At 43.5% G+C, this 11,917-nt stretch overlaps 2 protein-coding genes across 2 annotated transcripts; both read right to left on the bottom strand.

Moving 5' to 3' along the window:
* Positions 1 to 1,847: 1,847 nt before the first annotated feature.
* On the bottom strand, positions 1,848 to 3,851 carry LOC122986247 (mucin-2-like). The gene is made up of 2 exons (XM_044357424.1): positions 2,279 to 3,851; positions 1,848 to 1,934 (listed from the first exon to the last, which is right to left on the bottom strand). The coding sequence occupies exons 1-2, from the start codon at positions 3,557 to 3,559 to the stop codon at positions 1,848 to 1,850; spliced, it is 1,368 nt and encodes a 455-aa protein (XP_044213359.1). The 5' UTR covers positions 3,560 to 3,851.
* Positions 3,852 to 7,037: 3,186 nt separating this feature from the next.
* On the bottom strand, positions 7,038 to 8,981 carry LOC122986241 (mucin-5AC-like). Its single transcript, XM_044357411.1, has 2 exons — positions 7,235 to 8,981; positions 7,038 to 7,124 (listed from the first exon to the last, which is right to left on the bottom strand). The coding sequence occupies exons 1-2, from the start codon at positions 8,687 to 8,689 to the stop codon at positions 7,038 to 7,040; spliced, it is 1,542 nt and encodes a 513-aa protein (XP_044213346.1). The 5' UTR covers positions 8,690 to 8,981.
* Positions 8,982 to 11,917: the final 2,936 nt, after the last annotated feature.

The raw sequence follows: 11,917 nt of genomic DNA, 5'->3' as shown, positions 1-11,917 counted from the left end.
CATCACTAGATTTTATTGTGTAATCCCAATTCAGAGCTTCAGAAATTGACATGTGTGCCAATTTTTGTGAGTTTTCGAGATTCCCAAGCCCCTTAAAAATGCAATGGCTTACTAGAATAATAATAATAATGATAGTAATAATAATCATAAATAAAGCTGCAAACAGCATTGGAGGGAGACACATCCATGGTATCGCTACTGGAGTCTCTGAAATTTCACTATCATCACTGTGCGAATGGGTAAAATATTATTTCCTGTGTGCAGAACGCAGCGATGGAGATGACATACTGAAAACTTTGTATACATGAACTATGTGTCATTTAGGCTGCACTTTCTATTACCCATAGACAGTTTCTTATCTTTGATAAGAGTCCAGGACTGAACACATCTACATGTCAATATTTAGTCATAGTCATAGCACCACCTATTGATAACAGGAAGTCAGCCTTATTGTAAATCATCCGATTTACATGAAATTTTCATGGTGTGATCTTCACATGAAATACAGCAACATGACGTATAAGTAGTGGGTGTTCTCTAGTGCTACATAGTGGACACAGGAAGTGATTGTTATCTACAACATGGAATATCCAATATTCATGAAAATGTATATCCATGTCAGTTGCCCTCTAGTAAATGTATTGCTGCATTAATATTTCACAATACACAATTTAAAATACACAATTTCCACTATGTCATCTCTAGCACCACGTACTGCACACAGAAAATAATATTTTATCCATTCACACAGTCCTGAAAATTCAGACCCATGTCAACAGACCTCTAGTAGTGATACCATGGCTGCCGCTACATCTGACATGCACGGAGTGCGAGGGCTCATTCATTGCTGCTTGCAGCTATAATTAGGGCCCAAGTACAAATGTGCCAGGGGCCCAACGATCCAGTGCAAGGAATCTATTGTTTTTGTAAATATTATTATAATTATTATTATTATTATTATTATTATTATTATTATTATTCCTGCATGCCATTGCATTTCTGAGGGGCTTGGGATGCTCAAAAAATCAGAAAAATTAGCACAAACGTCAGAACTGGCGAAAATTGCAACGTTCTGTAGTGATTGGGCTCAGGTGTGGCCAGGAGGCTCCATAGCGCCCCCAAACCTTGGGCCATGTTGATATAAAGTTGCTTGCATGTTCATGGAACTCAATGGGATCGTTGCTCTCATAATCCTAGCCATAATACTTTTTTTTTTTTTTACCTAATTCCATCTCACAGTGAATTCAGCTATGGCAGAAGGCAAGAAAAAATAAATGCCTTGTTTCATCATCAAAGCCTGTGGCATTCCAATTATTGTGCACTCAAAGACAGAAGGTGAATGGGAGGATGTGTCTAAACTTTTCAGTGATACTGTATAGAAGATAATCACAATTATGTCTGCCATGGATGTGACTCAACTGCAAGTTAAATGTCGATGGAAGGGTGTCTTTATTAATGAGAACTTACCAGGGGCGAACTCTATACCATTATGAGAGCAATGGCAAATTGCTGGCCCAGTAGGTGGTTGAGAGGGTGGTTCTCCTGTCTCTACAGGTGCGGTAGTAGTTGTTGTAGGTTGAAAGGTAGTAGTACTTCTTTCAGTTGTGGTGGCAGGTGTAGTGGCAGTAGTAGTTGTTGTAGGTGCCTGAGTTGTACTTGTTGTCTCAGATGTGGTAGAAGGTGTAGTGGGTGGAGTAGTTGTTGTAGATGTCTGAGTTGTAGTTGTTTCAGTGGCTGTAGAGGGTGTAGTGGTTGTTGTAGTTGTAGGTGTCTGAGTTGTAGTTGTTTCAGTTGTGGTAGTGGGTGTTGAGGTTGTAGTAGTTGTAGGTTTCTGAGTTGTAATTGTTTCAGTTGTGCTGGAAGGTGCTACGTATGTGGTAGTTGAAGGTGTTGAAGTTGGAATATTTGTAGGGGCAGTTGATGGTGTTGGACACCTACAGCATTTAAATTTAATCTCGTAGTCGAAACACTCCTGCTGAAGCCCTTGTTGTTTGTTGTTGCATATGAGACCTACATCTTTATTGCATGTCACAGCTTGTCCCACCTGTGACATGGAAAGACCTGGGTAAAGAACAGCTCTACACTGGACCTCTTCTGGAGTTGAACAAACATGATAACCAGCAGAGATTATATTCTGGATGGTTTCATTTTCTCCACCATTAGGGCCCGGCGTGGGTTTGCCAAGATTTATCCATTCTGACCAGCTACAAGTCATATCATGTCCCCCTGGGCAAAGAGTTGTTGTAGGTAGCCTAGTAGTAGTTGTTGTCTCAGTTACGGTAGAAGGTGTAGTGGCAGTAGTAGTTGTTGTAGGTGCCTGAGTTGTACTTGTTGTCTCAGATGTGGTAGAAGGTGTAGTGGGTGGAGTAGTTGTTGTAGGTGTCTGAGTTGTAATTGTTTCAGTGGCTGTAGAGGGTGTAGTGGTTGTTGTAGTTGTAGGTGTCTGAGTTGTAGTTGTTTCAGTTGTGGTAGTGGGTGTTGAGGTTGTAGTAGTTGTAGGTTTCTGAGTTGTAATTGTTTCAGTTGTGCTGGAAGGTGCTACATATATGGTAGTTGAAGGTGTTGAAGTTGGAATATTTGTAGGGGCAGTTGATGGTGTTGGACACCTACAGCATTTAAATTTAATCTCGTAGTCGAAACACTCCTGCTGAAGCCCTTGTTGTTTGTTGTTGCATATGAGACCTACATCTTTATTGCATGTCACAGCTTGTCCCACCTGTGACATGGAAAGACCTGGGTAAAGAACAGCTCTACACTGGACCTCTTCTGGAGTTGAACAAACATGATAACCAGCAGAGATTATATTCTGGATGGTTTCATTTTCTCCACCATTAGGGCCCGGCGTAGGTTTGCCAAGATTTATCCATTCTGACCAGCCACACGTCATATCATGTCCCCCTGGGCAAAGAGTTGTTGTAGGTAGCCTAGTAGTAGTTGTTGTCTCAGTTACGGTAGAAGGTGTAGTGGCAGTAGTGGTTGTTGTAGGTGCCTGAGTTGTACTTGTCTTCTCAGATGTGGTAGAAGGTGTAGTGGGTGGAGTAGTTGTTGTAGGTGCCTGAGTTATAGTTGTTTCAGTGGCTGTAGAGGGTGAAGTGGTTGTTGTAGTTGTAGGTGTCTGAGTTGTAGTTGTTTCAGTTGTGGTAGTGGGTGTTGAGGTTGTAGTAGTTGTAGGTTTCTGAGTTGTAATTGTTTCAGTTGTGCTGGAAGGTGCTACATATGTGGTAGTTGAAGGTGTTGAAGTTGGAATATTTGTAGGGGCAGTTGATGGTGTTGGACACCTACAGCATTTAAATTTAATCTCGTAGTCGAAACACTCCTGCTGAAGCCCTTGTTGTTTGTTGTTGCATATGAGACCTACATCTTTATTGCATGTCACAGCTTGTCCCACCTGTGACATGGAAAGACCTGGGTAAAGAACAGCTCTACACTGGACCTCTTCTGGAGTTGAACAAACATGATAACCAGCAGAGATTATATTCTGGATGGTTTCATTTTCTCCACCATTAGGGCCCGGCGTAGGTTTGCCAAGATTTATCCATTCTGACCAGCCACACGTCATATCATGTCCCCCTGGGCAAAGAGTTGTTGTAGGTAGCCTAGTAGTAGTTGTTGTCTCAGTTACGGTAGAAGGTGTAGTGGCAGTAGTGGTTGTTGTAGGTGCCTGAGTTGTACTTGTCTTCTCAGATGTGGTAGAAGGTGTAGTGGGTGGAGTAGTTGTTGTAGGTGTCTGAGTTGTAGTTGTTTCAGTTGTGGTAGTGGGTGTTGAGGTTGTAGTAGTTGTAGGTTTCTGAGTTGTAATTGTTTCAGTTGTGCTGGAAGGTGCTACGTATGTGGTAGTTGAAGGTGTTGAAGTTGGAATAATTCTAGGGGCAGTTGATGGTGTTGGACACCTACAGCATTTAAATTTAATCTCGTAGTCGAAACACTCCTGCTGAAGCCCTTGTTGTTTGTTGTTGCATATGAGACCTACATCTTTATTGCATGTCACAGCTTGTCCCACCTGTGACATGGAAAGACCTGGGTAAAGAACAGCTCTACACTGGACCTCTTCTGGAGTTGAACAAACATGATAACCAGCAGAGATTATATTCTGGATGGTTTCATTTTCTCCACCATTAGGGCCCGGCGTAGGTTTGCCAAGATTTATCCATTCTGACCAGCCACACGTCATATCATGTCCCCCTGGGCAAAGAGTTGTTGTAGGTAGCCTAGTAGTAGTTGTTGTCTCAGTTACGGTAGAAGGTGTAGTGGCAGTAGTGGTTGTTGTAGGTGCCTGAGTTGTAGTTGTTTCAGTGGCTGTAGAGGGTGAAGTGGTTGTTGTAGTTGTAGGTGTCTGAGTTGTAGTTGTTTCAGTTGTGGTAGTGGGTGTTGAGGTTGTAGTAGTTGTAGGTTTCTGAGTTGTAATTGTTTCAGTTGTGCTGGAAGGTGCTACGTATGTGGTAGTTGAAGGTGTTGAAGTTGGAATAATTCTAGGGGCAGTTGATGGTGTTGGACACCTACAGCATTTAAATTTAATCTCGTAGTCGAAACACTCCTGCTGAAGCCCTTGTTGTTTGTTGTTGCATATGAGACCTACATCTTTATTGCATGTCACAGCTTGTCCCACCTGTGACATGGAAAGACCTGGGTAAAGAACAGCTCTACACTGGACCTCTTCTGGAGTTGAACAAACATGATAACCAGCAGAGATTATATTCTGGATGGTTTCATTTTCTCCACCATTAGGGCCCGGCGTGGGTTTGCCAAGATTTATCCATTCTGACCAGCTACACGTCATATCATGTCCCCCTGGGCAAAGAGTTGTTGTAGGTAGCCTAGTAGTAGTTGTTGTATCAGTTACGGTAGAAGGTGTAGTGGCAGTAGTAGTTGTTGTAGGTGCCTGAGTTGTACTTGTTGTCTCAGATGTGGTAGAAGGTGTAGTGGGTGGAGTAGTTGTTGTAGGTGTCTGAGTTGTAGTTGTTTCAGTGGCTGTAGAGGGTGAAGTGGTTGTTGTAGTTGTAGGTGTCTGAGTTGTAGTTGTTTCAGTTGTGGTAGTGGGTGTTGAGGTTGTAGTAGTTGTAGGTTTCTGAGTTGTAATTGTTTCAGTTGTGCTGGAAGGTGCTACGTATGTGGTAGTTGAAGGTGTTGAAGTTGGAATATTTGTAGGGGCAGTTGATGGTGTTGGACACCTACAGCATTTAAATTTAATCTCGTAGTCGAAACACTCCTGCTGAAGCCCTTGTTGTTTGTTGTTGCATATGAGACCTACATCTTTATTGCATGTCACAGCTTGTCCCACCTGTGACATGGAAAGACCTGGGTAAAGAACAGCTCTACACTGGACCTCTTCTGGAGTTGAACAAACATGATAACCAGCAGAGATTATATTCTGGATGGTTTCATTTTCTCCACCATTAGGGCCCGGCGTGGGTTTGCCAAGATTTATCCATTCTGACCAGCCACACGTCATATCATGTCCCCCTGGGCAAAGAGTTGTTGTAGGTAGCCTAGTAGTAGTTGTTGTCTCAGTTACGGTAGAAGGTGTAGTGGCAGTAGTGGTTGTTGTAGGTGCCTGAGTTGTACTTGTCTTCTCAGATGTGGTAGAAGGTGTAGTGGATGTAGTGGTTGTTGTAGGTGTCTGAGTTGTAGTTGTTTCAGTGGCTGTAGAGGGTGTAGTGGTTGTTGTAGTTGTAGGTGTCTGAGTTGTAGTTGTTTCAGTTGTGGTAGTGGGTGTTGAGGTTGTAGTAGTTGTAGGTTTCTGAGTTGTAATTGTTTCAGTTGTGCTGGAAGGTGCTACGTATGTGGTAGTTGAAGGTGTTGAAGTTGGAATATTTGTAGGGGCAGTTGATGGTGTTGGACACCTACAGCATTTAAATTTAATCTCGTAGTCGAAACACTCCTGCTGAAGCCCTTGTTGTTTGTTGTTGCATATGAGACCTACATCTTTATTGCATGTCACAGCTTGTCCCACCTGTGACATGGAAAGACCTGGGTAAAGAACAGCTCTACACTGGACCTCTTCTGGAGTTGAACAAACATGATAACCAGCAGAGATTATATTCTGGATGGTTTCATTTTCTCCACCATTAGGGCCCGGCGTGGGTTTGCCAAGATTTATCCATTCTGACCAGCTACACGTCATATCATGTCCCCCTGGGCAAAGAGTTGTTGTAGGTAGCCTAGTAGTAGTTGTTGTCTCAGTTACGGTAGAAGGTGTAGTGGCAGTAGTGGTTGTTGTAGGTGCCTGAGTTGTACTTGTTGTCTCAGATGTGGTAGAAGGTGTAGTGGGTGGAGTAGTTTTTGTAGGTGTCTGAGTTGTAGTTGTTTCAGTGGCTGTAGAGGGTGAAGTGGTTGTTGTAGTTGTAGGTGTCTGAGTTGTAGTTGTTTCAGTTGTGGTAGTGGGTGTTGAGGTTGTAGTAGTTGTAGGTTTCTGAGTTGTAATTGTTTCAGTTGTGCTGGAAGGTGCTACGTATGTGGTAGTTGAAGGTGTTGAAGTTGGAATATTTGTAGGGGCAGTTGATGGTGTTGGACACCTACAGCATTTAAATTTAATCTCGTAGTCGAAACACTCCTGCTGAAGCCCTTGTTGTTTGTTGTTGCATATGAGACCTACATCTTTATTGCATGTCACAGCTTGTCCCACCTGTGACATGGAAAGACCTGGGTAAAGAACAGCTCTACACTGGACCTCTTCTGGAGTTGAACAAACATGATAACCAGCAGAGATTATATTCTGGATGGTTTCATTTTCTCCACCATTAGGGCCCGGCGTAGGTTTGCCAAGATTTATCCATTCTGACCAGCCACACGTCATATCATGTCCCCCTGGGCAAAGAGTTGTTGTAGGTAGCCTAGTAGTAGTTGTTGTCTCAGTTATGGTAGAAGGTGTAGTGGCAGTAGTGGTTGTTGTAGGTGCCTGAGTTGTACTTGTCTTCTCAGATGTGGTAGAAGGTGTAGTGGGTGGAGTAGTTGTTGTAGGTGTCTGAGTTGTAGTTGTTTCAGTTGTGGTAGTGGGTGTTGAGGTTGTAGTAGTTGTAGGTTTCTGAGTTGTAATTGTTTCAGTTGTGCTGGAAGGTGCTACGTATGTGGTAGTTGAAGGTGTTGAAGTTGGAATATTTGTAGGGGCAGTTGATGGTGTTGGACACCTACAGCATTTAAATTTAATCTCGTAGTCGAAACACTCCTGCTGAAGCCCTTGTTGTTTGTTGTTGCATATGAGACCTACATCTTTATTGCATGTCACAGCTTGTCCCACCTGTGACATGGAAAGACCTGGGTAAAGAACAGCTCTACACTGGACCTCTTCTGGAGTTGAACAAACATGATAACCAGCAGAGATTATATTCTGGATGGTTTCATTTTCTCCACCATTAGGGCCCGGCGTAGGTTTGCCAAGATTTATCCATTCTGACCAGCCACACGTCATATCATGTCCCCCTGGGCAAAGAGTTGTTGTAGGTAGCCTAGTAGTAGTTGTTGTCTCAGTTATGGTAGAAGGTGTAGTGGCAGTAGTGGTTGTTGTAGGTGCCTGAGTTGTACTTGTCTTCTCAGATGTGGTAGAAGGTGTAGTGGGTGGAGTAGTTGTTGTAGGTGTCTGAGTTGTAGTTGTTTCAGTTGTGGTAGTGGGTGTTGAGGTTGTAGTAGTTGTAGGTTTCTGAGTTGTAATTGTTTCAGTTGTGCTGGAAGGTGCTACGTATGTGGTAGTTGAAGGTGTTGAAGTTGGAATAATTCTAGGGGCAGTTGATGGTGTTGGACACCTACAGCATTTAAATTTAATCTCGTAGTCGAAACACTCCTGCTGAAGCCCTTGTTGTTTGTTGTTGCATATGAGACCTACATCTTTATTGCATGTCACAGCTTGTCCCACCTGTGACATGGAAAGACCTGGGTAAAGAACAGCTCTACACTGGACCTCTTCTGGAGTTGAACAAACATGATAACCAGCAGAGATTATATTCTGGATGGTTTCATTTTCTCCACCATTAGGGCCCGGCGTGGGTTTGCCAAGATTTATCCATTCTGACCAGCCACACGTCATATCATGTCCCCCTGGGCAAAGAGTTGTTGTAGGTAGCCTAGTAGTAGTTGTTGTCTCAGTTATGGTAGAAGGTGTAGTGGCAGTAGTGGTTGTTGTAGGTGCCTGAGTTGTACTTGTCTTCTCAGATGTGGTAGAAGGTGTAGTGGGTGGAGTGGTTGTTGTAGGTGTCTGAGTTGTAGTTGTTTCAGTGGCTGTAGAGGGTGTAGTGGTTGTTGTAGTTGTAGGTGTCTGAGTTGTAGTTGTTTCAGTTGTGGTAGTGGGTGTTGAGGTTGTAGTAGTTGTAGGTTTCTGAGTTGTAATTGTTTCAGTTGTGCTGGAAGGTGCTACGTATGTGGTAGTTGAAGGTGTTGAAGTTGGAATATTTGTAGGGGCAGTTGATGGTGTTGGACACCTACAGCATTTAAATTTAATCTCGTAGTCGAAACACTCCTGCTGAAGCCCTTGTTGTTTGTTGTTGCATATGAGACCTACATCTTTATTGCATGTCACAGCTTGTCCCACCTGTGACATGGAAAGACCTGGGTAAAGAACAGCTCTACACTGGACCTCTTCTGGAGTTGAACAAACATGATAACCAGCAGAGATTATATTCTGGATGGTTTCATTTTCTCCACCATTAGGGCCCGGCGTAGGTTTGCCAAGATTTATCCATTCTGACCAGCCACACGTCATATCATGTCCCCCTGGGCAAAGAGTTGTTGTAGGTAGCCTAGTAGTAGTTGTTGTCTCAGTTATGGTAGAAGGTGTAGTGGCAGTAGTGGTTGTTGTAGGTGCCTGAGTTGTACTTGTCTTCTCAGATGTGGTAGAAGGTGTAGTGGGTGGAGTAGTTGTTGTAGGTGTCTGAGTTGTAGTTGTTTCAGTTGTGGTAGTGGGTGTTGAGGTTGTAGTAGTTGTAGGTTTCTGAGTTGTAATTGTTTCAGTTGTGCTGGAAGGTGCTACGTATGTGGTAGTTGAAGGTGTTGAAGTTGGAATAATTCTAGGGGCAGTTGATGGTGTTGGACACCTACAGCATTTAAATTTAATCTCGTAGTCGAAACACTCCTGCTGAAGCCCTTGTTGTTTGTTGTTGCATATGAGACCTACATCTTTATTGCATGTCACAGCTTGTCCCACCTGTGACATGGAAAGACCTGGGTAAAGAACAGCTCTACACTGGACCTCTTCTGGAGTTGAACAAACATGATAACCAGCAGAGATTATATTCTGGATGGTTTCATTTTCTCCACCATTAGGGCCCGGCGTGGGTTTGCCAAGATTTATCCATTCTGACCAGCCACATGTCATATCATGTCCCCCTGGGCAAAGAGTTGTTGTAGGTAGCCTAGTAGTAGTTGTTGTCTCAGTTATGGTAGAAGGTGTAGTGGCAGTAGTGGTTGTTGTAGGTGCCTGAGTTGTACTTGTCTTCTCAGATGTGGTAGAAGGTGTAGTGGGTGGAGTGGTTGTTGTAGGTGTCTGAGTTGTAGTTGTTTCAGTGGCTGTAGAGGGTGTAGTGGTTGTTGTAGTTGTAGGTGTCTGAGTTGTAGTTGTTTCAGTTGTGGTAGTGGGTGTTGAGGTTGTAGTAGTTGTAGGTTTCTGAGTTGTAATTGTTTCAGTTGTGCTGGAAGGTGCTACATATGTGGTAGTTGAAGGTGTTGAAGTTGGAATATTTGTAGGGGCAGTTGATGGTGTTGGACACCTACAGCATTTAAATTTAATCTCGTAGTCGAAACACTCCTGCTGAAGCCCTTGTTGTTTGTTGTTGCATATGAGACCTACATCTTTATTGCATGTCACAGCTTGTCCCACCTGTGACATGGAAAGACCTGGGTAAAGAACAGCTCTACACTGGACCTCTTCTGGAGTTGAACAAACATGATAACCAGCAGAGATTATATTCTGGATGGTTTCATTTTCTCCACCATTAGGGCCCGGCGTGGGTTTGCCAAGATTTATCCATTCTGACCAGCTACACGTCATATCATGTCCCCCTGGGCAAAGAGTTGTTGTAGGTAGCCTAGTAGTAGTTGTTGTCTCAGTTACGGTAGAAGGTGTAGTGGCAGTAGTAGTTGTTGTAGGTGCCTGAGTTGTACTTGTTGTCTCAGATGTGGTAGAAGGTGTAGTGGGTGGAGTAGTTGTTGTAGGTGTCTGAGTTGTAGTTGTTTCAGTGGCTGTAGAGGGTGAAGTGGTTGTTGTAGTTGTAGGTGTCTGAGTTGTAGTTGTTTCAGTTGTGGTAGTGGGTGTTGAGGTTGTAGTAGTTGTAGGTTTCTGAGTTGTAATTGTTTCAGTTGTGCTGGAAGGTGCTACGTATGTGGTAGTTGAAGGTGTTGAAGTTGGAATATTTGTAGGGGCAGTTGATGGTGTTGGACACCTACAGCATTTAAATTTAATCTCATAGTCGAAACACTCCTGCTGAAGCCCTTGTTGTTTGTTGTTGCATATGAGACCTACATCTTTATTGCATGTCACAGCTTGTCCCACCTGTGACATGGAAAGACCTGGGTAAAGAACAGCTCTACACTGGACCTCTTCTGGAGTTGAACAAACATGATAACCAGCAGAGATTATATTCTGGATGGTTTCATTTTCTCCACCATTAGGGCCCGGCGTAGGATTGCCAAGATTTATCCATTCTGACCAGCCACACGTCATATCATGTCCCCCTGGGCAAAGAGTTGTTGTAGGTAGCCTAGTAGTAGTTGTTGTCTCAGTTATGGTAGAAGGTGTAGTGGCAGTAGTGGTTGTTGTAGGTGCCTGAGTTGTACTTGTCTTCTCAGATGTGGTAGAAGGTGTAGTGGGTGGAGTAGTTGTTGTAGGTGTCTGAGTTGTAGTTGTTTCAGTTGTGGTAGTGGGTGTTGAGGTTGTAGTAGTTGTAGGTTTCTGAGTTGTAATTGTTTCAGTTGTGCTGGAAGGTGCTACGTATGTGGTAGTTGAAGGTGTTGAAGTTGGAATATTTGTAGGGGCAGTTGATGGTGTTGGACACCTACAGCATTTAAATTTAATCTCGTAGTCGAAACACTCCTGCTGAAGCCCTTGTTGTTTGTTGTTGCATATGAGACCTACATCTTTATTGCATGTCACAGCTTGTCCCACCTCTGACAAGGGAAGACTTGGGTAAAGAACAGCTCTACACTGGACCTCTTCTGGAGTTGAACAAACATGATAACCAGCAGAGATTATATTCTGGATGGTTTCATTTTCTCCACCATTAGGGCCCGGCGTGGGTTTGCCAAGATTTATCCATTCTGACCAGCCACACGTCATATCATGTCCCCCTGGGCAAAGAGTTGTTGTAGGTAGCCTAGTAGTAGTTGTTGTCTCAGTTATGGTAGAAGGTGTAGTGGCAGTAGTGGTTGTTGTAGGTGCCTGAGTTGTACTTGTCTTCTCAGATGTGGTAGAAGGTGTAGTGGGTGGAGTGGTTGTTGTAGGTGTCTGAGTTGTAGTTGTTTCAGTGGCTGTAGAGGGTGTAGTGGTTGTTGTAGTTGTAGGTGTCTGAGTTGTAGTTGTTTCAGTTGTGGTAGTGGGTGTTGAGGTTGTAGTAGTTGTAGGTTTCTGAGTTGTAATTGTTTCAGTTGTGCTGGAAGGTGCTACATATGTGGTAGTTGAAGGTGTTGAAGTTGGAATATTTGTAGGGGCAGTTGATGGTGTTGGACACCTACAGCATTTAAATTTAATCTCGTAGTCGAAACACTCCTGCTGAAGCCCTTGTTGTTTGTTGTTGCATATGAGACCTACATCTTTATTGCATGTCACAGCTTGTCCCACCTGTGACATGGAAAGACCTGGGTAAAGAACAGCTCTACACTGGACCTCTTCTGGAGTTGAACAAACATGATAACCAGCAGAGATTATATTCTGGATGGTTTCATTTTCTCCACCATTAGGGCCCGGCGTGGGTTTGCCAAGATTTATCCATTCTGACCA

Source organism: Thunnus albacares, chromosome 1, assembly GCF_914725855.1.
Source record: "Thunnus albacares chromosome 1, fThuAlb1.1, whole genome shotgun sequence".
In the NCBI taxonomy this organism is placed as follows: Eukaryota; Metazoa; Chordata; class Actinopteri; order Scombriformes; family Scombridae; genus Thunnus; species Thunnus albacares.
This window is presented reverse-complemented; position numbering and strand designations above follow the sequence as displayed.